At 37.1% G+C, this 27,190-nt stretch overlaps 1 protein-coding gene across 3 annotated transcripts in view; it reads right to left on the bottom strand.

Annotated features, from left to right (window-relative positions):
• ADAMTSL1 (ADAMTS like 1) overlaps nt 1-27,190 on the bottom strand; it is an 823,217-nt gene that overhangs the window by 235,592 nt on the left and 560,435 nt on the right. For all 3 annotated transcript variants that reach the window (XM_036217921.1, XM_036217923.1, XM_036217924.1), the window contains 3 exons: nt 23,044-23,170; nt 11,534-11,608; nt 7,993-8,150 (listed from right to left, as the gene is read on the bottom strand). In XM_036217921.1, the coding sequence (XP_036073814.1) occupies nt 7,993-8,150; nt 11,534-11,608; nt 23,044-23,170 (360 nt within the window). The remainder of the gene's footprint in view (nt 1-7,992; nt 8,151-11,533; nt 11,609-23,043; nt 23,171-27,190) is intronic.

The raw sequence follows: 27,190 nt of genomic DNA, 5'->3' as shown, positions 1-27,190 counted from the left end.
TGAATGAATGACAAGGAGATTTGGTGTCAAGAGGGAGGGTTAGTAAATACCATGTTAAAGGAAAGAAAACAAGCAGCTTAGAAAGAGTATTGTTCTTAATGAAATTAATGAAAATGATGTATAATGACCATAAACGCTGAGGCTGTATGTTTAGATTTGAAAAGAGATTGGAAATGAACAGAGACACGGTTATTTCGGATAGGTAAAACCAATAGGGATGTATGGAAATCTCTGACCACATAATATTGCTTAGTTCCTTCAAACTGATAACAACATTCCTGCTTCTTCCTTCTCTATCATCTTCTTCCTTTAATAATAATAGCAACAACTACCTCAGCAATCAGCACTTATTACATTCCTATCTTGTGCAAGGTCCACTTTATTTATAAATTATAATGTTAAAACTACTCTGAATTATCTTCCACATTTACATCACAATGAGAAATGAGGCTCAGAGAGGTTAAGTGATTTGCTCAAGGCTACACAGCTAGGGAGTAACAGGTAGGATTTCAGGTGTGCCTGTCTCTCAAGCTGCCATTCTTTTCTTGGTACCAAGAAGTCTTTGTTAGTGTTGTGGACAGAGAGGTATTTATCTTCAGTGATATCCTTGTACCTCTCTTCCCAGAATCATCTTAATTTTTCATTTTAAAGTAGAAAAAAATGTTTAAAATAAAAAGAAGAGGCTAACCTCTGCCTAACTTTGATGGACTAATAGTGGCTTACAGAGATGAGCCACTATGTTTGTTTATTCTGGTTTTATTAATTCTGGGCTGTTGGGGCCATTGTTATCATTAGCTATGGAGCTTCATAAACCCTAAATCTTAAACATCAGGACCTAGTTCTCAAGAGTATGTTGAAAGCTTCAGTTTGACACCTTAGAATTTTGTTTCAGGGAGCTAAATACATCTGGCACATGTAATTTTGACCTGCTTAAGTTAATAAGGGAAGAGCATTGTTCTGAACCAAGCTCTTCTTCCTGTAATTACAATGGTTCAGTGTTTCTAATTCAATATAATGACTTCCCACACTGAAAATAAAGGAAACAAAAACTGGTCACTTTCCATAGCAATTGATCACACTGTCATAACAGAGCTGCAGGGCAGTACTAATGTGTATGTGGGTAACGGTTGAGCTTTAAGTCTATGTAAAATCAAAGGAATTAGGAGAAATTTCAAAAACATAAAAGACATCAAGTACACAAAGTTTCTTCCAGATGAAGCACTAAGAAATGCCAAACGTTTTTCTTCTGAGTTGGGAAAAGGGCAGGTAATTCGTTCTTTTCTCTCCCTGATGTTGTAGAGAGGCCAGTAGGGGTCTGGCACTCAGGGGTCACCCCTCCCACTTTGGCTGCAATTGAGGCCTCTACTCTGGCCTGAGGCAAAGAGGACAAAAAGAGGCTGTGGGCAGACCCGCTCCTGTGAGCCTCTGAGCGGGGACCCACAGTGGTATTTGACTTGGTCACACTGCTATCAAAGCTGCCAGGGATGTCATGACTTGAGAGTGCTTAAAAATAGTAGAAATAAATCAATATGCCTGTTAGGGAAGGGATAAAACGGAAAACAGATGAATCTATTTATTAAATACCTCAGTTAGCTACATTTAATTTGGAGCTGTTCTGATAGTTGATGGTGATAGCAAATCCTCAAGAAACTGTAAAACTATTTCAAAATGCTTTCTTTGGGGGGCTTTTAAAACATGCGACAGGGTAAGATGTTTCTTATAGCACTAAAATATTTTAAAATACTTAATACTGATATAATTGTTATTTTATTGCCTTTATCCTTCATTATAAACTCCATGAAGGCAGGTACCATTTATCTTGCTCACCACACTTTCTTTGGCATTATCTTACAATGTTTGACATACAGGTGTCCAAACAATTGCTGAATAAATGAATGTACGAATGAACAAATTATATAATGAGCATGGTCCATTCAAATACTTTAGAAACTGTAAGCTATTATTTGTGACAAATTTTTAGACTTATCGTCTTTTTATATATATCTACCAGTTTTGAAGATGTTGTCGATCATTTCTTGCTAATAAAACTGATAATATTGATTAAATGTTGCTAAAATTCATGAAAAGAAGCATTGCAGTTACCACACTACCCTTACCCAATAGTACTTCCTATCCTCCTTTGAAAGTACAATGATACAGTAGAGTGGAAGGGGCTTGTAAAAATACTAGTTATTATTGGAATGAAACATAAATTCAATCATTCCACTGTTTGAAATACCTGACAATTTTAACCGTTGGAAATACTAAGATTAGGGATTATTCAGGAAAAAATAATGATGAAAAATTGTTACCACACAACTTCACTTTTACACTTTTTAAAAATAGTTTTCTAGTCCTTCTAAAATTCCAGATGTCAATAATGGGAGATACAGCAGTTCAGCCCATAGGCCCCTGGCTCAGGGTTGCATGAGAGATGCTGGTTATAGATTTAGTACCCAGAGCCATTGAGTAGGGCAGGGGATCAGAGATGCCTCTCTGGGAACAATGGGCGTGATGATGGCCCATAAACAAAGAACTGGAAGAAATATATCAAGAAGGAGATGCTGAGAGGCTGAGCAGACCTGAACCTACTGAAAGGACAACCTCAGTGTCAGATGGAGGAGGGCAGAAAACAAATGACCAGAGTGGAACCAAGGGTCTAGGATTGGAAAAGTGTCTTCCACTCTCCATGATGGTTCTTGGATTCTGATAATTATACCTAGCTGTGCAATTGCTAAAACACTGTGGGTATAGGGGTGCAGAAGGAGTCACCGTAAGATATTCCTCTGTAGTATTCAGATTATGCTGAGCTAAAGGCAGCTGAGACCCTGCAGGCTTAAGAGAAACTCCTGTGCTACCCATACAACTACCTAGAATTTAAATTAGAGGCCATGTCCATGATAAGAAATTATCAGCGATTACCTTTTTGATCTATTTAAGTGGCAGGGCAAACTACTAGTTACTGAGGATCTGCTCTTCTTATCATTCTATAATGACCCTCCTCTTCTCTGATGTCCCAGGGTGCCTTATCTCATTCTAGATCAGAATTCCATATATACCTTACATTCCTGTTTCTGAACCTTTAATGTATGTGGGGTCTCTGACTATTTTATATATATCGAATTCCTATATGTATGTATATAACTAAATTTGATTAATTTTCTCTTGTTAATCTAATCTGCTTCAGATAGATGTAATTATTGGGCCAGCCAAAATAACCTACAAGGGTAGAAAAAGTTTCTTTCTCCCCAACATGAGAAATCCATTAAGAAATTCAGTATATTGTAATAAGCTCAGTTCTAAATTCTTGAAATCTATCAGCATAAAGGAGCATATTATTGTGGGAATTACTACCTGTAAATCTGGGTAGAAAAAAAGAATCACTAGGTACTACATGCTTCTTTTATTTCCTACAGTTTCTTTAAATTTTTATTCTCAAGAATATTTGGCTTACAGCAATGATTTTCCCTTTGTACGAATGCAGGTTGACTGGTATGGGGTGGCCATCTAGAAACAGGCTGGGTGGCAAGGCAAAACCAAGCTGGGCTTAAATGTTTGCCAAAGCTCAGCCTCTGGTGGAAAAAAGAATTGATTATTTCAAGCCCACCCAATATTCACAGGGTGTCCAAGTCTCACAAAGGCTTTCTTAATCACATCAACCTATAGCAAGTATCTATAGCTTTTACCATCTGTCCATTTTATTTTAGTACTTAATTATATGCATCACTATTTACAAATTTCCTATCCAGCGTTTTATCTCTCAAATGGCATCATAGGCTAGGAGAGAGCAGATAACATATTTGGGTGATGAATTATGTACAGGGTTATGCTCAAGGCTGTCAAGAAAGAAATATAAAGGCATCTTCTCTGCCCAATACTCCAAGTGATACAAATGGAGACTACAATATTTCTATTCCCAGGAGAATTCAAACAAGCTACTTAAGCAACAATTGGAATGATGCCAATCTTCCTAACCAAGTTCCCCAACTCTAAAAATGCAATGCATTTAGTAAATTAGCCTCTGTAGAAAATAACTGTTCTCTAGTTAACCAGTGCACAAATTCTGAATCAGTGTTCTTAGTTCTAAGTCCTCTTATTCTGCTGCGCATTTATGCTACTTTGGTGGCTTAGGTACTCATCAGTCACTTTTCTATCTAATATGACTTTCTTCTTCTTTTTAAAAATGGGCAAAAACTGAACATGTTGCTTGCACAACTAGAGCTAAGTTGGAAGTACTAATAAAGAATGGGCTATGACTGAAAAAGACTCTTATTTGGAAAAGTCATTATCTTTCATTGGGTCTGCAGCTTCAGAAAAGATGCACATGGCATGGTAGGAGGAAGGGGATACTAAAACTAGCCAGATAGCCAGACAACCAGCCAATAGCCAATTGTCCCTAACAATTAATGTGATGACAGATGTCACAGCCAGTCTGTTCTCCCATTCATTTGTCTTAGTAGCTACACCTGCCAAATTGTCCCTGCATATATTGCTTGTAAATTGATCAGCCTTGGACCACCTTCAGAGAAGAAGCTTTCTGCCATTGTGTAGAAGAGTACTGTGATAAGTTGGACCAGAAGTTAAAGCATTTCAAAGAGACAGAAAGGAAGTAATTTGGCTCTATCTGCTTTTATACACACTATCTCTTTCCATTCCTCACAAAGACTCTATGGGGGAGGTATTTTATTACTAGTTTTTTCAAATGACTAAACAGGCTCAAAAAGGTAAAACAATGTACTGAAGGTCACATACCCAGGAAGCTGGAGAGTATACTATACTTTAGAGAGCTTATTCTTTCTACCTTTCTAGCATTTCCAAAAATATTTATATGAGGTTTAAACTTGTGGAAGATATGATCCCCTAGGAAGCAAGATAAGAATTTAGTCTGGTTTTAATCTTTAAAAGAGATTCTAAAATATAATTTTGGAACCAATAGTAATATATAATAATTCTCACTGTGAGAAAATTTTCCTTTCTTGCAAAAATGCCTTTTCCTTTCAAGACAACAAAAATTGTATTTTGGCAATAAAATTCCATGAAGATGTTGACAAATAACCATTTCTATTTTGATTTCTATATATCTCATTCAAAAAGGAAGTCATTGCTTAAATTAATACATAGGACAAAAGTGACTACACTCAGAATGACACTGAAAACAAATTACAAACTATGTGTATACTTACAAAGCACCTTATTCATCAAAGATGATTTAAAAAAATCAAATGGTAATCTTTAATTTTTAGCTATTTCAGGGAAAACTAGGGAAGAAAAAGTTGCCTTGTTATGAATCACTGGAAAAAGGTAATTTTCTTCATTTTTCCTGTATCTTCTTAAATCATCTGACTCATTTTCAACTTCGAATAAATTGGTTTTTAAAATCATATATTTTATTACAATAACTTTACATCTCTTTGATCCTGACATTTTCTAATAGACCACTAATTTTTCATTTGCAACTGAAGTCATTTGTGTTGTCAGGATACTCAATGCCAAAACCACTATAATGGTAGGGTAGCCCGTTTCTGATTGAAAATATTCGCAGATGGTACGCATCTAGAAAAGTATCAAAAACTTCTTTAAATCCATTTTCCCCCCTCAAACATGTGTATTTACATGTAGACGAAAAACATACTCTCAGAAGCAACACATAATAATGAAAAGAGTTCTTGGCCAGAAGTAGAGATGTGGTTTTTGGTTCAGGTTTGCCACTGAGGTGAACTTGGGCACATCACTCAACTTCCCTAAGACTCAGTTTCCTTGGAAGAAAAATGAAGATGTCAGCATCTGCCCCACTTCAGCAACTGCCATGTGGCTAAAAGCCCTTTATTCATCCCCCACTTGGCAGTGTTTATTGGGTTTTTCTTATGGAGAGCTGAAGACAAATACAATAACATCCCTGCCCACAAGGGACACACAGTAGGGAGATGAAATGCAAACAGGAATTTTAGGTTAAGTCACAGAATGGCTTTTGGAAGGAGAAAATCCTGAGGGACAGTTATAAGTTAGTGAAGTGAATGGAAGAAGATAAGATAGGAACATTCCAGACAGAGAGCACAGCATTATGCAAAAGTAATCAATTATGTGAGTACAAGATGCTGGGGGGACCTGCAAGCCATTCAGTTGCTTGAAACAGGAGGGAGAAAGTCAAAGGTAAGGTTGGAAGGGCAGACAGAATCCAGATTACTGAGAGTAACACATGTTATGCTATGGATGTGCATTTGAACCCCAAAGCAATGAGTGACGGTGAGGTGCAATGTAGGATGAAGAGAGTGAGTTATGGTTTCAGAAAACTTTCTCTGAAGACAACATAAGCAATGGATCAAAGGCTGGGAAACTAATTCAGAGTCCATGATATTAGTTTAGGTGAGAAATGCAAAGACCTAAAACTAAGATAGTGGCAGCGAAGATGGAGAAGAAAGAATAGTCTTAAATGATACAGAGGTAGAATTGACAAAGTTTAATGGCTAACTCAGGGAGTATAGGAGAAGGGGAAATTGGTATGAATCAAAGTTTTCTGACTTGGCTGGATAAAAAGTGTATTATCCCACATGATAAGAAATAAAGAAGATAAAGTAGGTGTCTAAGGATAGACAAGTCCAGTTTTGGACATGTTGAGCTCATTGTGTCTGTGGGACATCCAAGTGGTGATGTGTAGAAGGCAGCTGTATACATGAAATGCATTCAACAATGCTGTGAACTATTCAAATGTGAATAATATTATTTGAATCCAATTCTATGTTTTCAGTATGTGTATTAACTCTTGCAAGTCCACTAGGGAAATTAGTATAGTCTACTCAACAATATTCTAAGGGCTACAAAATATAAAGACATCTCTCAATTTTTTACTGTAGTTATGCCTTGTTTTATTGTGTTTTGCTTTATTATGCTTCAGGGATGTTGCAGGCTATTTTGTTTTGTTTTGTTTTACAAATTGAAGACAAGACCCTCCACTGGCAAAAGGATTATGACTCACTTTATTGCGATAATCATTTTATTGTGATATGCATTTTACTGCGGTGGTCCAGAACCAACACCGCAATATTTCCAAGGTATACCTGTATTTGCTTAACTGAAATTACTTAACTACTTACAGCATCATTTCTATTGTGAGCTATTTCTGATAGTTTATAGCTTCTTGTTCATGTTCATGTGGCCAGTAGGTGGCCTCGATTAAGAAGAGCTACCATGCAGACGGAGACAAAGAACAGTACTCTGGAATCCTTCTTCCATCCAGCCTCACTGCCTATCACATTTTCCTATATGTATTCTTACTTCCAGCTGCCATGGGGTCATCAAGCTTTAGCTTAAATCAAATGTCCTCTGGCTCCAGGTCCCATGATGAAAAATTTATGGAGTCCTGGACATGTTACAAGTTTTACAGCTTTACAGCTGAAATCCTTCAGGTCTTTCTGACCTACTGAAGGAAAAAATATGTTTTATTTTATTGTGATTCCCAAATGTTCTTCTAGTGTGTACATTTTTCCTACAGAATGTGTATGTTGCTTCCAGCAATGTGTTTTATATTACCTTGAAGAGCAGGAAAGCTCTGATAGAAGGAAACAACTTAGTCTTGTTGCCAGTCCAAGAGAAAACAGAACTTGCACTTGGAAGGAAGCATGGCCAAGTCTATGGATCATCAGTTTGTCTTTCTCTTTGACTGAGGACACCTCCTACCAGTCAATGACTGTATTCTAACTTGTTTAAAAACAGTTCATATTCCCTCAACTAATGATATGCTGGCTTCATGAGTGAGTCTTTTTATTAAATTAAATATATATACACACACACATGATTAGGATTTTCCTAGGATCTTAAAATTATCATATGTTCTCATAAAGTCCAAAATGTAGTTCGACACCCTCAAATTAAATATCTCCTGGATAGCAGGCTTTCGGAATCTACCTTAAAACTAAAAATCTCTCTCTATTCAGGAGATTATAAATACCATCAATCTGGAGGTGGCTTGAAAACGAGGTACCAAAATAGGCTTACCTTGACAATGAAATCTGCTGTGAGCGGTCCAGCCATTCTCAGTATCTCTTTGTCTGGAAATTTCTGGAAGTTCACACTAGAATTGTCCACAAGAAAGGTGCCCGTGGAGTTGAGACTATTTTCACCTTTGGCCCCCTGGAGAGTTTTGGTTTCCAAATCTACATAATCAAATACATAAAGAGGAGAGAAAGATGTTCCCAGGGTTACAACAGGCCACATGAAAGTATATTCCATGGAACAGAGTCTAGAACTATGTAAGGGAGAAGTATCATCCTTTGTATGGCTGACACAATTAAAATTATAATGGAAACAAAACATATAGGCACTTTGGATCACATAGGAGTTTATGCTGCAAATGAAGTTATTTTAAAACTCATAATCCAAATACTCAAGGCTCCCTGTCAAAAATTTTTTTGACTCCCTGGATGAGTTCATGTGGGAACAACACTTTACCAAAATCTTATTCCTTTGACTATACCATCTCCTATACATATCTTGCTGATTTCAGTCTTTATGGCCCTCAGACAAGAATACTCTACACTTTTCTTTTTGCCCTGTGAGATCCCAGGTGCACCTCTGAGTTCCCTCAGCACCTGTGACTTTATATTCATATAATACCTTGTATGTATGTATGTATGTATGTATGTATGTATGTATCTATCTATCTATCTATCTATCTATTTATTTATTTATTTATTTATTTATATATTTATACTTTCTGGTTACTTTTAGCATGTGTGCTATTGCTCAAGACAAAGAAAGTATAGTGGCTTAAGGACAGGGAACTAACAGTCTTTTTGGTTCTCTCTCTTTTAAAAAGCCTTTTTGATACTTCATTTAGTAAGTATATATATTTCATAAAAGTTTACGACAGAAAGAGGAATTTCTTAATTCCTGGAAATTCCAATCTGAATTTAGCCAATGACAAAGACTGTGAAGCATCTTTTGTTATAGGAAATCAAAACATGCTGGTGATAATGGTAATTTTGATGAGTATTTCAGAGCAGGTTAAATTCTTATGTGATTGAAAGGTGACTTATAATGATTGTCTCCTGTATGAAGGAAGGTAGATAGGCTATTACGAAGGTTTCCAAAACTTGCACAAGAACTCTTGGTTTTGGCAGGAGTTATTTAGAAGAAAGATGGGGTATCTGGGCGAAGCTCTGGATCTCCTACCCTACATTCAATCAGAATGACTCCCTTCATATAATTTTACAGATTGGAGTTTTGTAAAATAACATTGTAAAGATTTCTGGAGATGCTAAAGTGCCTAAACTATTTGAACTAAATTATTCTAGATGTCTAAATTAAGCTCTCTATTATAAGAAATACCAACAGGCAGAAATGTTGGAGTCCAATTAAATGCCCGTGATCCTCAGATAAAGTCTGTAGCCCTTTCACAGGAGTAGGTCAGGCTTCCCTCCCCTGCCCTAGAGAGGACTGCACAGAAAAACACGACACATCAAGGAAACTTGAGAAGGGGAACCATAGTTGTCATCAGAGAATGGCAACAACATTGTATCTCCTTCCTCCACCTTTCATTCTTCCACCTGCCTTACACGTATTGCACTAATTTGTGGAAGTATCTCCAACATATAAGTTAACTTAGTTTTGGAAAAGTCTTGGAGGTATAAGCCTGACCTGAGCATCTGAATTTATCACCTGGCCTCCCACCAGTCCTTCTCAAGGTACTTCTGATTAGAGATGGGCTGGGACTGGGCCAGATTGCCTAGTCTCTTGTTCTAGTCTGGCTTTCAATATCTGAGGTTGGGCCCATGTTGGACCAGCCGCTTGGAGTGAAGGGCAAAGGGTTGCAAGAGAAACAGGGTATCACTTACGCATACATTCATTTTGAATTATATTCCAAATACCAAAACAAAACAAAAGCTTCCTTAGTTGTACATATGTTATCAACAGTATGTCTGTTGTGGTAAAAGAGCAGGTTCTAGTTTGCTTTTCATCATCTATGAATATCATTGGCAGCTTTATCTATCAAATCCTTGGGACAATTAAACCAAACAAAGCTGTTTGGTCAGCTTCTTAGTGATCACATAATTAAGAAATCTGTGAGGCTAATACATTCATAAAAATGAATTTTCTTCTTATATCTATATTCCTTTGGGTTCTTTCCTCTGCAGGGAGGAGTTACTCCCCAACTTGGCAATGGTTTTGGTTTGGATATTTCAGTGCCTGTCATGGCTCAGAAAAATACTTTTTTGAGTGGGATTATTATTACCAACAGTTACCTCTGTCCAGTTCTCAAGGGAAAAAACAAATCATTTGAATGGTAAAAGTGTACACACATATATCATCCTTTGACATGTGAACACTATATTTGCCGGGGGGCGGCGGGGGTGGTATTATTCAGAGCTAGAAAAGAACTTGGACCATATAAAGTATCTCATCAGTATCTTTGGCTTTGCCTGAACTGCATCTTACTTATTCCTTTATTGAAATGTACTTATTTTTATTTTTAGAAAGACTACGGTAGGTTATCTGAACTTTCACAGGCTCTAATTTGTTTTCCTTTTGTTTGGCTTTCCGGAATGATTTCAGTCATAATCCAATTGCCAAAAGATAGTACTTGCTACCTAAACTGGTTTCTTAGGCATGTGTGTGGGAGGGGAGGAAGAGTAGAAGATGATAGATGGCTTTACAAGAACTCAGGAACAATCACTGTGGAGGGGATCTGAAATGCTCATGGGATCAACTAAAGTGAAAGTTTTCAGGGAAGCTGAATTTTGCAGAAAACACAAACATATCCTTTCCTACCCTCTTCCTGGTTCACAGCCCATACTTTTCTGCTTGTAATTTACAGGTCTACATCTAAGCAGCACTAAATAGTATTTAAAATAAAAAAGATGTGGCTATGTACTACTGGCTTGGCATGGCTGAAGATCACTTTTTGTACAGACTCTAGTGGGGCCATGCTACTATATGATAATTGGGTTATGGTCACCCCCCAGTAATCTTGAATCCCAATAGTTATCTTCAAGACAGTAGGACCTTATACAAGACAGTAGGTCTTTTATACATGGGATGCTTAATTATGCCACAATGGTTTTCTTTAAATGCCACAGGGTTACGGTTGTTTGGCATTTCTATGTTCCTCTGCACTGATAAAGTAATAAAACATGAGAGTAGGAGGAATAAAAAAAAGAAGAAAGGAGAGAGAAGGACTATTAAAAGGAAGAAGAAGAAGAAAATGAGAGACGAGGCAAGAAAAATATTGAGATTGATTGGAAAGGAAGGAGAGAATGAGGAATAATATCACGAAAGCATAAACATGTACTTAAATCATGAACAACCTATGGGGAGCATCTATTTTGTATTTTTCAGGATGGCTGTGGTTAGAGATAATTACCACAGAGGTTTCTACTATCTCATCAGGCAACCAAAAGATAAACGGAAGCATTCAAAATATATTATTATAGAATGGAAAGATTTGTACTTCTGTATTTTAATCTCTTCTGGGAACGAAAAATAAAAAATAATGACTAAAATTCCCCATACCCAAAGGAAAACAACTAAGTTTACTTACACAAGTGATCAGGTCCTTTTAAGACAAGGCGAATATGCCTACTTCCATAGGGAATAGCAACCACAGTGTCATCCACTAAAGAGAAAAAAAGCAAAGTCTTAAAAGCACATAATTTTATACAAAATTACTAATGGCCTTTTAAAATAAAGGCACTGACTTACATACTCTCACCCCAAACAACATTCTTTTTTAAGTCTTTGAAATATGAACATCGATCTTTGAGAAACAAGATTTCTACTTTCATCAAAATAGGCCAAAAAAGCTGGTTACTAGCTAAGTTTTGGGGGATCTGGCCTTTAAAAATATATATATATGAATTTTGATATATGGAAAAATGAATTTGCGAGTTTTCATTTCTGATTTTAAAACCTGGTCTTACATTGCCAAATTTCTCTAGCTTAGAGCAATTGTGTTAAATTACAAAAAGAAAATAAATTCTCATGTTTAAAGGATGACTTCATTTTACGAAATCTGGATTTCTTTCTAGCAAAGTAGCTATCTTGGATGAGTAAGAGAAAAATAGAGGAAGTATATATATTTGTTTATGTTTTTTAAGCCCCGTTAGGGCAGAAATCATGCCTTACAGTTCTTCAATACCCTTTACACTATCTGAATCTAATACTATGTATAGCGAGTGTCCCATAAATGATTATTCACATTTCTCCCAACACTCTCTGTGTTTTGCAAAATAATACTACTACTACTACTACTACTACTAATAATAATAATTAGCTGAATCATAGATCATTGAAAGAATGGATTATTTTTTAATGTACTTAAAAATTAGGCCTACCAATGTCACCATAATAAATTTTAAAAAAGCATAACCACACTACAATTATCATAACAAAAAAAAATTGAGACTAAACTCATTGGAAGCAGTCCCAAAACCTACATTAAAAAAAATTGAAGGTATATTACATGCACCTGAAACACATCGTAGGTATCCTTATTTAGGACTCCATTTATGTCAATAATATCTTATATTTACATGGCACTGAACAGTTTCACTTATTTATTCCTTTACCCTAAACTTATAATGTAGGCAAGGAGGATGCCACCATCCATCATTTTATGATGAAGAAATGAAGCCTCTGAGAAGTATAATGAGTGGCTCAAAGTCAAAGGACAGGAGGGCATTCCAGAAGGCAAGGGAAAGCAGGTATTTTAAACTCACCAGCATATTCAGAAGCTCTTTGGGATTCTGTTTCATATATATCTTTCCAATATTATATATTATCATCGTATCACTGGAAGAATTTAGTTTAAATTTTAAACAATCTCAAAAGGTACCCAATTTCTCTGAACTTCAACATTATATATCATCTTGTCTTTGGGAGATTTTAATTTCAATAAATGAATCTCAGAAGTTCCTTAACTTCTCTGATCCTTAAATTTTCTTGTAAAGTTGGGAAAACAACACTTACCTCATAATGTTGTTGTGAAGAGATATGGGTATGGATATACATAGATATATAGATCTATAGCCTGTAACACAGTATTTTGTAAATATTATTTTCCTCCCTCTACTCCAAATCTCTTTAAAAACAGAAACCGAAAGACTATTTTTATGATGTTAACACCTCAAGACCCTTAGCACATAGCCAGCTGAATGAGAAAGAAGAATCATATGCTCTCAATTCCTTTTCTAAAGAGGTTTCATTTATCAAGTTCTCTGCGATACTGATTATTCTACTCACAATATCACCTTTTAATTGTTTTTATTGTTCCACATTGTAAAAGAAAAGAAAGGCTGAATTTCAGATAGCTAAGAGTTTGCGGCATTTAAGAACAAAACACATAAGGGGAATATAGAGAGGGAAGAAGAATGTTCAGACTGGGCCCATGTCTTGCATAAAGACATGGATGTTAAAGTTTACAAAAGAAACTCAAAAAAGTTAAAACAATGGGATTTCTAGAAATAGAAAGTCTTTGTTTATCCACAGGTCAAGTAAAGTGCAAGTAAAAGGGAAGCCTTCTGTTTGGCCCCGCAATACTCAGCGGCAGTCCTGTGACCCACACACTGCTCGGGCAGACTCCCTCTTGTTCTGCTGAGAAGTGACTCACGTTCCACACACAGGGGCATTGACCTAGCTTTTGGCTGACGCAGTAACCTTTGTATGCTCCCCAAGGAAAGTGGGGAGGAACCTCCAAGGTCGTTGGGGGAAGTGAGCAGGATGGAGACAGTAGACCAGGCAAGAATGAAATGTCTCCTGATGCCCCTCTGCACTTGCCTGGGCAAAGAAAAACATGGAGCAACTTGGGCTGACACAAACTTGAACCATCAGCTGCACACAGCACTAGAGGTAGGAGAGTCATAGCCTGTTCTTCTATGGCTCTGTAAAAGGCTAACAGACAACTGGCAGGTCATTAGGCAGCTGGCGAATTCATTACTTTACTCCACAAATATTTTTGAGTGTGTCAGGTTCCATACTAGGTACCAGGGATTCAGTGACAAACAAGACAAACAAAGCACCAGCTCCATAAGATGGTCCCTGAAAAAGGGACCTAAGATAAAATGTGTGGGGAAATACCGCATACTATAATCTGTTCATGGAAATTCTCAAAGCATATTAATTAGTTTCTTAGGAGCCCTGAACCAAAGAAACCTATTTCACTCTATTTAACCCAGTGAGTCCCCAGTGTGTTCACTTGGAAAAATTTTTTCTTACATATCACCTGTTAACATCAGCTGATACATATCAGAACATACTTTAATACATGGTCCTTTTAATTTGACAAAAAAGCAAGATAGGAAAAAAATTAATTTTATTTTCTGCATGTTGATAAAAAGCCAGTCTTTATATAAGTATGAATATTTTTTTCATTTGATGATAAATTCTCAGCAATTAGGGATGGGTTGGGGAACTCTTCTATTTTGCACTTACTCTAGTTTTGCGCACAGAGAGGCTTTTAAGACATCTGAGAATGTGTGAGCATCTGGTTTCATTACCTGTCCCTCAGGGATTAATTGGATGGGTTCGGCTTGAGAGGCAGGTGGCTGTATCCTCTCCTACAGTGCTGTGCATTTCTCTGGGAGCCCTCTCCTACGAAAGCCCACTGCTCTACGATCAAGTGCACTGCCCCTAATATACTCTGGCTTTACTGGCAGAACCCTTAAGCCAATCTTCAGGACATAATTCCAGGTTATTAATCAATAATTCTAAAAGACCTGTTTCAGAGATTAGGTAATCTCTTTCTCCATTAAAAGGACAAAGTTTCCATGGAAATAATAAATTCTGTCAATTCACATATATGGGTTGCAAATCCCTTTTTCGAGAAAATTATCTTCAAGAATTGTACCTAAAAGAGTTCCTCAAAAAAAAAAAAAAAAAATTAAGACATCTACAGCTATATATATATATATATATATATATATATATATATATATATATATTCCACACTTTTCTATAGAACATTTTAGAATCATTTTTTAATCTTGCATATGTACACGATTTTTTTCTGCATGATTCATGCTTTATCAGAGAAAGGTGATAATATTGATAAGTTTTGAAAAGACAGGATTTCCTATTCTTTGATGTGAGTTTATCTTATTTTGAGACCTGTTGATAAGTTTATGTTTTTAAAGACTCTTTGCTCTAAGCCTTTGGGGCTGATACTTAATCTTATCATTATTATTTTTTTAATGAAAGAGCCATTGTTAATATAGCTAGCTACATATAAAAATAGTCTATCAATCTTGAGGAGGTTTCCATGTTATATTTTTAATCTTCATGCCAACTTCATTACTCTTAAAATAGATCCAATAAAATACGGTGAAACTCAGCATTTGAGCTCTTCAAATCTGCCTCCTCCAGCCCACATACCAGTTTATTAGTAATTGCACAATAGAGGATATATACTGGACAGGCTAAACAAGATGCTGCCCCTTCTCCCAGTTAGTGAATTTCATCTGTACAGTTACCTGAAATAAAAACTTTGAAGCAATCATTGACTTTATCTTTACGTCTAATCAGTTAGAAAGTCCTTTTGTCACTAGAGTAAAAAAGTCATATTTATTAATTCTACCATATTTCACATTTTAACAGGTACAAAATCAGAATGCATCTCAAAATCACTGGTTCCTTATAGTCTCTCTCATTGAGGCAGTAATCCTGCATTAGTTATCTTTGCCTGCACAGGTGCTAACATCAAAACAGCCATTATCAGATTTGCAAAATGGGTGTTAGCAGCTTGAAAGAAAATTCCAAGGTAATAGTGGGGCACGCTCATTTAATTTCTGGGACTCAAATGGTTGTGAGGGTCGTAGGGTGATGAGGAATCAAAAGTGGGTTTTGAAAGCTGACTAGTTCTACATAATAGCAAAACTGAAGGGCCCAACACTAAGACTTCCGCTTTCTGCCAAGATGGAGTAATAGGGCCCAGGCTTAATCTCCTGCCTGAAACAACCAAAAGGTCAGATAAAAATATATGAAAGCATGGCTTTGAAGACAAAGGATATCAGGCCAAGAAGGGCAGTGATCCTTGAGAGTCAGGAAACAAAGTAGGTAAGCCTTAATGCTGCCCCAGCTAACTGCACTGAAAGACCTTCCAGGCCTTCGCTCAGGAAGTGGGAATCTGAGATGAGGAGACAAAGCTAAGAGTCCAAGGAGATCAAGGTGGCTAGAGTTTGACGGACAGATTACTAGAAAGATCTACACAGAGAGACATCTCTGGAGATTTAAGAGTGTTTTTTGTTTTGTTTGTTTGTTTGTGTTTAGATATTCAGCAGCATACTCATACCAATCAATCGGTACATGCATGTGAAGAAAATCCTTGAGGCCAGGAAAAGAACCACATTAAAGAATTGTATGGGCGAGTATTAGCCACACATACAGGACTCAAATAATATCTTATCCTATCGGCCAGGCTGGAAAACTTCACATCATGGCACACTGAACATTCAAAAGGGTCTTGCCTCAGTAGCAGGGTACGATTAGCACTGGCCCAAACATGGCTTTGGTTCTGGCTACCAAATTTTAAGACCCAAAAAGATCAAACTGATTTTAAGTAATTTAACTTCTTCTAGAACAAAAGTCAAGAATATTTATAGCAATACAAAAATATCTAGTATCTAGCAAGATAAAATTTTCAATGTCTGGAGTTAGGACAAAAATTACCAGACATGCAAATAAAAAAAAAAAAATACAGCACACATTGAAGAGAAAAATCAAAACACAGAATACATATTAAAACAGTTACTATAACTGTATTTCATACGTTAAAAAAATTAACTACACACACACGCACAAAATCTCCAAGGCCCAGAATATTTTACTGGTGAGTGCTACCAAGAATTTAAAGCAGAAAATAACATTAATTATATATAATCTTTTCCAGTAAACAGAAGAGGAAGAATCACTGCCCAACTCATCGTATGAGGCCCACATTACACTAATATCAAAACTAAAGACAATATAAAGAAAGGATACTACAGACAACTGTCTCTCTGAATATAAATGTAAAAATTCCTCAAACAAAATGCTAGCAAATCAAGTTTGGTAATCTATAGAAAGAATAATACGCCATGACCAAGAAGAGTTTACTTTAGGAATGCATGGTTGCTTCTTCATTTGAAAATCAATTAATGTTATATATTACAAAAGTCTAAAAAAAAAAAAACCACACGATCATATCAATTGAGGCAGAAATATCATTAGACAAAATCAACATCCATTTATGATAATAATTCTCAGCACGTGAAGAATGGATGAGAACTTTCGCAAGGTGATAAAGAGTATCAACAAAAGCCTACAACTAATATCAGAAATTGAATGTTTAACCCCTTAAGAATGGAAATAAAGTAAAGATATCTATTCTCACCACTCTGTTCAACATTGTATTTGACATCCTTACCACTGCAGTAAGGCCATAAAAATAAGTGGATTATAAATTGAAAAGGAAGTAAAACCACATTGATTTGTAAACAACACAATTGTTTACATAGAAAATCAAAAAATTGAAAGAACTAAAAGATGAGTTTGGCAAATTCACATACTACGTGGCCAAGAATAAACTAGCAATAAACAAAAACTGAAATACGATGCCATTTGAAAGAGGTATAAATCTAACTAAAACATACAAGCTATGCATGCTTAAATCTAATAAAGACTGATGAAAGAGATCAAAGAAGGCCTAAATCAATGGAGAGACATGAAGTGTTCATAGGTTGAACAACTTAACATATTAAAGATGTCAATTCTCTCCAACTTAATCTGGAGAATTAACATAATTTTAATCAAAATCTCAGTAAGATTTTTTTGTATATGTGGAAAAATAGATTGTAAATTTATGTGGGAAGGCAAAGGAATTATAAAGAATAGCCAACATACATTTGAAAAGAAGGATAAAGTTGGAGAAATCAAGCTATCTGATTTTAAGATTTGCCTTAAAGCTATAGTAAAAAAGAGAATGTGGTACAGCAAAGTGATCAGAACAGAGTCCAGAAACAGACCCACACAGAATTAGCCAACGAATTTTTGACATTTTTCAAAGTAATTCAAGGGTAGAAAGGTTATCTTTTCAAGAAATGAAGCCGGAACAATTGGACATCCTTATAAAACAATCAACCTAGATATAAACCGTATCCCTAATACAAAAATAACTGAAAATATGTCATAGATCTAAAGGTAAAATGTAAAACTTTTAGAAGAAAACACAGGAGAAAACTTGGTGACCTGGGGTTAAGCAAGGAGTTCTCTGACACGACATCAAATGTACAATCCATGAAAGAAGAAACTGATAAACTTCTCAAAATTAAAAGCTTTTGCTCTGTGAAAGATGACATTAAGCAATTTAAATTTTTTTTATAAAGCTACATATTGAGATAAAATATTTTCAAATCACACATCTGACAAAGGACTTATAACCAGAATATATAAAGAACTTTCAAAACTCATCAGTAGGAAACCAAACAACCCATTTTAAAAATGGGCAAAAGACTTGAACTAATGCTACACCAAACAAGAAATAAGCACATGTTTTGATGGGCAGAACACTTCTTCCCCCCTTTTCCTGCCAAAGGTGTCCCAGGAACCTATGAATATGTTGTGTTATATGGAAAGGAGGAATTAAAGTTGTTGATGAAATTAAGATTGCTAACCAGTTGACCTTAAAATAAAGATGTTATCCTAGATTATTTGGGCCAACCTAGTGTAATTACAACCATTCTTTAAATTGAAAGAGCAGTATATCCAAAATTGAATATACTTCTCATCACCTTTACTGTTACTACCACGGTCTAAGCCATTTTCATCCCTGGCCTGGCTTACTGTAATAGCCTCCTGACTGTTTTTCTTATTTTCTCAGTTGGACCCCTTATAATCTGTTCTCAGCATAGTAGATAGAGTGCTCCTTTTAAAAAGTAAATCAAATCAAGTCCTATTCCCTGCACAAAATCCTCATGTGACTTCTCATCTCATTGTGATTAAAAGCTAAAGTCCTTATAAAATTCTGTAATATCTGTGCCATTCTTCACCTTACATTAGCTTCTTTGCTCTTCAAGAAATAAGTTAAGAATACACCTACCCCAGGGCCTTTGCACTCTTGTTTTCTGTGTCTGGAACTCTCTTCTTCCTGACTTTTGCATGGTGTGCCGTCTGTACCTCTCTTAGATTCTTGCTCAAATGCTATTTCCGTAAATCTTTCCTTAGGAACCTATTTAACATTGCGACTCTCCTCCAACATTCTGTTTAGTAGCCCGTTTCTATCCCCAGTTCTTCTCCTTCTCTGCCTTACTTTTTTTTTTTTTTTTAATGACTCCTAACACATATGGTTTGACACAGGACTTCATGGGTGGAGGCCAGTACACTGGGCCCTGCAGATCAACCTAATCTTCCCCACCTGTGGGTCACCCCACAGCCTGTGGGTCACCCACATGGATGCATTTTATTTAGTTGTTTGTTTTTCCCTTTATCTCTCTGTCCCATGTAAAAATGTAAACTCCTATGAGAAAAATGAGGTTTGTCTGTTTTGCTCAGTCCTGTGTTGTTTCCAGAACCTAAAAGAATTCTTCGGCACATAGCAGGTACTCAAGAAATATTCGTTGTTGAATGAATGAGTGAATTATTACTGAATGAATGAATAAATGTAAGTATAACCTGAAGTTAAGTGCAAGGTAGAAATATTTTGAAAGTTTTGTGCTTTCTTGAAAATATTCATATATATTATTCACTTTATCATATATAGACCTGTGTTTTATTATAAACATCCTTTACTTCAAAATCTTTGAGCCAGAATGACAGTCCAGGAATATGTTTACCCATAGTTATTATAAATCAGCATAAGCCCCAGTCTGAAAAGCAAATCCAAGCCTTAGGAGCTTCATTTTATCTTGGTACAAATGAGTTTATCCAGCTCTCGACACTCAAGAGAGGTGGAGAGTGAGTTTTAGGATACCCCAATGATTTCAAAACATGCAGAAGCATATAAAAGGTTTGCGAAGCTGTAGACAACAAACTGATAGCAAACAGGCCGGCTCTAGGTCTAAGTATATTGTGAGTACAGTTGGAAAATATGTAATATGGTACAAACCAATAAAATTTGGGAGAAAATGAGTCTTTAATTTCACGAATCAGAAGTAAGTTAATATTAACCCAATCTGATTGTTTTTTGTTGGGCTGGGGAAGTAGAAACAAAGTGACCATGAAATAAATGTAAACACTGAATGCTATCAGTGGACAGCTTTTTCTTTTAAAAAGAAGGAAAGAGTGCCTTGACCTAGCTTTATTTTTGTTGTCTGTATTTGTATTAGGCAAATATAATGTTTTTTCATACAAAGAGGGTTTCTTTTTTATTTGCCGGCAAATGGCAACCATTTGATAAGCTCCCCCTACTTCTTCTTTTCTTCTGGCGCTTCCCACCATAGTCTTTCTCTATTCTCCTTTTTTTTCTTTGTTCCCCTAAGGCTTGATAACATAAGAAAAAAAAAAACAAAACTTGGATATAAGTTCAGAAGAAAATGAGTTCAATGTGGGGAATCCAAGTGCTAGGAGTTCGAAAGAGCATGTGGCTGGCTTACAGTCCTTTTGGCAGAGCCCAAGGAGAAATCTGGCAGAATTCCTCCAGGCCTTCATGGGTGGAGAGCCACTCACCTGGCCAGTACACTGGGCCCTGAAGAGCAGACTAATCTTCCCTGCCTGTGGGTCACCCCACAGCCTGTAAATTTGGGTGGAAGGTTTTTCTGGGGTGGAGAAAACATAAGCGAGGCAGTTTGCTCAGCATCTGCTATAGATTGTGGTGAGGTGCACACATATGCGGAGCTTTATTGATATAAATCATTTTGTCATGAGGCGTCATCAGTGCTAAGGTAAATGAATCTATTGCATTTTGTCATTATGGAAAATCATCAGGTTGTGCATTACATAATTTACCCACTGTCGGTCTTGAATAGAGCGCTTTGCACTGAAGTATCTATTTGCAGTCCCGGAGATGACTTATGGCTCTCAATTTGCTTCAGTTGGTTCCTTCAGAGCTTTTCCCTCTTCGCTTCAGTGATTCAGGCCCCAAAGGTCCCTGACCACCCTCTACAGGAGGGTAAGAGGAATATGGATCTGAGTAGCAATTTTGGGATCCTCTATGAGGATGGAAAGGTGGGGGAATAAAGGAATAAATATAGGTAATAAAGGAAGGATTCCCACCAGGAAAAGCACACCCTCAGAAGGTGCTGCACTGCAGGTATTGCACACATGCCTGCCATCTTTTTTTGTGTCTAACAGAAATTTCTAGATTCCTAGATAATGAGCATTGATTCAATTATGTGACATGAATAAGTAAGAAGACTTTAACTGTTCTAGCATTCCTTAAGAGGTTTTTTTGTTTGTTTGTTTGCTTGTTTTTTTCAAATATCCCATCATGATTTTAGAGATTTATAAAAGAATTATGCTTTTATCCTTCTCTGGTTTCTATCGTCTAAATTTTTAAATTTCTCATCTTATAGAAAATGCTACCAACGCATGACCAAAGGGCGGGGGTGGAGGTGGGGGAAACTTGCCTGAATGTACTATATCAATGTCTAACTTACCTCATCATCCATTCTCTCTGCCAGTTTTTTTTTTATTTCTTTCTTTTTTTTTTTTTCCAGAATCACATTTTTCACTGCCTGCAGGGGTGTTAGAATGTGGAGAGTTCTGTAAGCTGGCACCTCCAATGTTTCATGCATTTAAAAGTCCCTAGCCTTTTCCCCTACCATTTCTTCTTCCCAAGAGCCTAGTTCTTTTGGCAAGCTGCCTTTTCCTGACTTTCTGGAATAGTTCTCCAGTGCGCACTGTCTTTATTCTTGACCTACAAGTCCATTTAAAGCCACAAACCCTTCATATGTCAATTGTTTTCCTCCAGCTAGTCAACAAGTAAAGAGAACAAAACCACATTCAGTAAATACATTCATTCACATTTCCCAAGCCAGGGAGAGATGTACAAGGATATACTCAATCAAGAATCTATTAAAAGATTCTGGATAATGGCAAAATCTGGAGACAATATGCCAAACAAGGTCAAATTATTCTAAAAATGCATATGTCCTGGAGTACGGAGCTGTTTTATTTCTATATCTGCTGCAGCACCCAGAACAACAATTGCCACAGAGAAGAGTATATTATAAAATGAACTAGATTGATGTGTCACTCCATGGTTGGGTGAGGAATGATGAGACCATCTACCCTAGCAGGATGCACCTGGGCAGATACCTGAGGTACCTTGCCTTGATCCACTTGGCTGTTTACAAATGTCCCACCATGGAAACAGCAGAACTGTGAGACAGTCTAGAAGAACAAATAAGTGCTTAGGCTCTGGGATCAGTCTCTGGCTTTAAATCTTGGTTTTGATACTTTATAGTTGTGTGACTCTGAGCAAATCACATAACATGTTTAAGCCTCAGATATCTCATTGGTAACATGGAGATAAAGAGTACCTTGCTATAATGTTGTTCTAAGGATTAAATGACATGATCATGTAAAGTTTCCAGCACATACATGTAATGTAAGAATACATGTATTATGTTGGTGTAGAGATATTAGCACACAAAAGTCAATGAATGGCTTTACATAATTACTGCCCAATGTTAATTTTGAAAAAAGATCATATGACTTCACTGTAGTAGGAGTGAATTTGTTCTGATCCACCTATTTTCCCTGCTATATTCCACCAGGCACATCTGACTATGTATCAGGTAAGGACTGTGATGCAGTCTGTCCTCATGTTGGGCCACAAGCTCAAGCTTGCACATAGAGTATACCTAGATCCACAGATTACTCCTTATGTGCCTTACTCCTAATTAGCTTACTCCTAATGTGCCTCAAAAGGAAAGGTTTCCTCCTTGGGGTTGCAATAGGTGACCTAATTTGTCTCATTTGAACTAATCCACAGAAGAGAGACACGAATCTTTCCACAGTATTTTCAGATTTGTCTCTATTTTTGTGGAGGTGTTATTCCCTAGTTGCTGAGGGGATCTAAGCTGGCGGGGGGATAACAAGTCAAAAGGCCCAAAGATTGACCCCATCTCTGTAGTGTCTTACGTTTGGTTGCAGAGAGCTGGGATTTATACTGCCCTCGGACCAGCCTGCAGGTGGACCCGTCTCCGTTGCAGACTCCACAGTTATCTTCCTTGACGGTGCTTCCCAACTGGTGATCACAGCCAATGATCTAACAAGAAAGAGAGATGTGTAATTCAACCAGGTACCTACTGATGGAAGGATGCATTCTGAGGCCTATCACCACCAAATAACCCTTCTATCATCCTTGAGAAGGTGCAAAATACGTGTCACATAAAGGAGACTGAATTTAGCTGGAATGTGAATCAAACTAAGGAAAAAAAACAGCATGCGTAAAAATTTTTATAGTTCAAATACACACACAAAAAGAAAGGTAGGAGAGAGGAGGGTGGAAAAGATGGGAAAGAAAGAAAGACAAAGAATGATTCAGTCAGAGGGAGAAGATGAGGGAGAGAGAAAAACCCTGCACTATTGATATTATAGAACCTTAATTAAAAAATAATTCCCACTGTCAATAATTATGATTCATCCAAATCACACACACAAAAAATGCAACCATGAGGTAAGTGTAACAAGAAAAAGTTTATGAATAACCTCCATGTTCCATATGCTCCTTAGAATATAAGATGCATAAGGGTAGGGGTTTTGTATCTTGGGTTTATCGATGTTTATTTGCTAAGCAACTAGAAGTGCTTAGCAAATATAGTGAAAATACTTCTTTTTCTATCTAGTAGGTCAACTGAGAGAACAAAAACAGAATCACAGAACGAGCCAAAAGAAACAAGGTTAGCATTATGTGCATGTGGTGGAGGGGAGGGTGGACATGGGGGGCAGCAGAGATAACCGACACTGAGAGCCTGCTGTTTGCCGCGCCGTGTCCTGTACCAGGCACAACACACATATCTCGTTAATTCTCAAAACTATTGTGTACGATAGCCCCGTTTTATAGGTAAGGCCACGAATCTTGCCAAAGCCACTTGGTTAATAAGTTGCTGAGTTCTAAAATCATCTAACGAAATATTTATGCACAGTCCAAGTCAGGCTTAACAAAATCACAAACATTTATCAAGTATATGGGCAAAGTCATTTGTATTTTTACTCTTCTTTTTCCAATGTTCGAGTTAAAAAAGATTCAAATCCAAACTATACTATTATACCACTATAGTTCTAGTTAGAGCTAATATTAAAAGACTCTTTCCAATCCCAAACCATTTCAACTACTGTCTTTGACAAAATAAAAAGTAAACTGCAATCTCAGGTGTGAGGGATGGGCAAGACGGCATAGATGACAGATGCTTTGTACATCTCCTCTTGTGACCACACCAGAGTTGTGACAGAATCACAGAGCAAAGGGCAAGCAGAGTCTCCTGGGATCTGGATGAACAGAAGCCTTACAACTAAGGAGAGAAATAAGAAATCACCCTACAATTGTAGAAGGGGCAGAGATGTGAGGCTGCTGGGTCCCATGAGGCTGAGTGAGACAGCAGCTATGGCAGCTCTTGCCAGCAGGTGTAGACATTCCTCTTAAAGGGGAATCAGACTTTCGCAGTGACAGATTCGCTAGCTCTGAGCACCAGCACCAGGTCAGCTGCTTGTGGGCCACCAAGGATGTATAGGAGGGCACTAGGCTGCCAGGCACTGGAACGAGGGGGCTAGAGGTGAGGCTTTTTCCCGGTAGAAATGCTGGTGGCATCCATTGTTCCTCCCCACTCCCAACATGCAGATGCAGTCAATGCCATACCTGAGATGTCATCAAACTGTATGACAGAGGTCACTCAGCCCAGAGGATTTCCCGAAATCCCACCCCTCCTAACTTATGGCCCTACCCAAGCCACATCTAGTGATGTCCTTGGCGTGCTCTGTGCCCCTTGCTGAGAAGCTCCAAGCCCCACACTGGTGATACTGGCATGGCCTCTTAAGGCAACTATAAGCACAGCATTTGTGAATTGGGGTACAGGCTGGGGCTAAACTTAGTATGCAGCTGGACCACTCTCAGGGCTATGCCACTGGACACCTACTACACAAAGTCATGCTAATAAGACTGGGGCACTTCAGAGTTTTGCCTAATACATAGAAACAGAGAAAGACAGCCAAAATGGAGAGAAAAAGAAGCATATCCCACATAAAAGAACAGAATAGAGCTCCAGGAAATATTGAGTTAAGCAATCTCCCAGATGCAGAGTTTAAAACACTGGTTATAAGGATGCTCAATGGACTTAGGGGGAGTAGATAAACTCAGTGAGAACTTTAACAAAGACAGCAAAAGATAAAAATGGAGATGGAACCAGTAAGAAATAAGGAATACAATATTTGAGATGAAGAGTATATTAGTGGGACTCAACAGAGTAGAAAAAGTAGAGGATCGAGTCACTGATATAGAGGATAGGGTAAAAGAGGAGACCCAATCAGAACAGCAACAAGAAAAAAGAAACCAAAATAATGAAGATAAGGAGCCTATAGGATAACATCAAATATTTGCATTTTACGGATACCTGGAGGAGGAGAGGAGGAAGAAGTTGAAATACTATTTGAAAAAATAATGATGGAAACTTCCCTAAGCTGGTGAAGGAAATAGACATATAACCTCAGGAAGCTCTGAGTCCCCAAAAAGATGAAGTCAAAGAGCACCGCACCAAGACACATCATAATTAAAACACCAAAGGTTAAATAAATATAAAGAGAGAACCTTAAAAACATCAAGAGAAAAGCAGTTAGTTACCTACAAGGGAGCTCCCATAAGACTGGCAGCTGATTTCTCAAAAGAAACTTTGCAGGACAGAAAGGCTTGGCATCAAATATTCAAAGTGATGAAAACCCATGATCAGCACCAAGCCAGTATTACAGGAAATGTTGGAGGGACTTCTTTAAGAAGAAGAAAAAACATGTATCAAAAGCATGAGTAAAGAATGGTAATAACTACATTTATCTATCAACAAGTACCTCAAATGAAAAAGAATTAAGTGCTCCAGTCAAAAGATAGAATCACTGAATTGCAAAGAAAACAAGACCCTTACATAATGCTTCCTACAAGAGACTCACTTCAGATTAAAAGACACACACAGACTAAAAGTAAAGTGATGGAAAAAGATATTGCCTTGATGGACCTAGAGAGTATTGTACTCAAAGAAGTAAGTCAGATAGAGAAAGACAAATACTACAGGATTTCACATATATGTGGAATCTAAAGAACAAAATAAACAAAAACAAAAATGGAAACAAACTCAGATATGGAGGAAATTTTGAGGGCTACTAGATGGAAGAGGGATTGGGGGGTTGGTGAAAAAGGACAAAAGGATTAAGTACAAATGGATAGTTACAAAATAGTCATGGAGATATAAAGTATAACATAAGGAATATAGTCAATAATATTGTAATAAATATGTAAGGAGCAGAGGGGCACTAGATTTAGTGGGGTGATCACTTTGTGAGTTATATGGATCTCTAATCACTATGCTGTACAACTGCAGCTACTATACTATTGTATGCTAACTGTAATTGAGAAAAACTCACTGAATTCTACACTGTAAATATAAGCAACTAATTGTCTATTATATTGCAACAGAGCTGTAAAAAATACAAAAAAAAAAAAGAGAGAGAGAACTGTAGTAATATTTCAAGGGGCTCTACAAAGTCTCTACAATTTGTCCCGTCTTTCAAGAATCTGGTTGTTAAAGTGACCTTTCTTTGAGGCTTGATTTTCCTTTCTGTACCTTTATTTAATAATTGCAAATGCATGTTTAGACAAAGGTTTAAAACAATTATTTAACATTGTGTTATAAATGTACCATAATTTTAAATGTGTTAATGTGTATTTTTTTAATTAAGAGCATGCAGGCATCTTTAAAATAGATGGCAAAGTACCAACTCCTTTAACAGTTTTACAGTTTTTGAAGTGGGAAGACATTGAGAAAACAGAATGCTCAGCTCCTACGTGGGCAGCAGAGGTTGGCTGGCTCAGTCCTGAGGGGTTCACTGTGGTGAAGCAACAACACACTTCAATACGTTCAGAGGCTGCAGTGAGGCTGCATCAGAATTTAGCCAACCTTTGTCCATGCAGAGCCAAGCACATGTTGCCTTCAGACTTCTTTGATGTGCTTCTACATGGCTGCAGTAAAATCATTTTCAAAATGAACCCACACATGAGCTGAGCAACTTCATATTCACTCTCACA

Source organism: Rousettus aegyptiacus, unplaced genomic scaffold, assembly GCF_014176215.1.
Source record: "Rousettus aegyptiacus isolate mRouAeg1 unplaced genomic scaffold, mRouAeg1.p scaffold_m13_p_3, whole genome shotgun sequence".
Taxonomy (NCBI): domain Eukaryota; kingdom Metazoa; phylum Chordata; class Mammalia; order Chiroptera; family Pteropodidae; genus Rousettus; species Rousettus aegyptiacus.
This window is presented reverse-complemented; position numbering and strand designations above follow the sequence as displayed.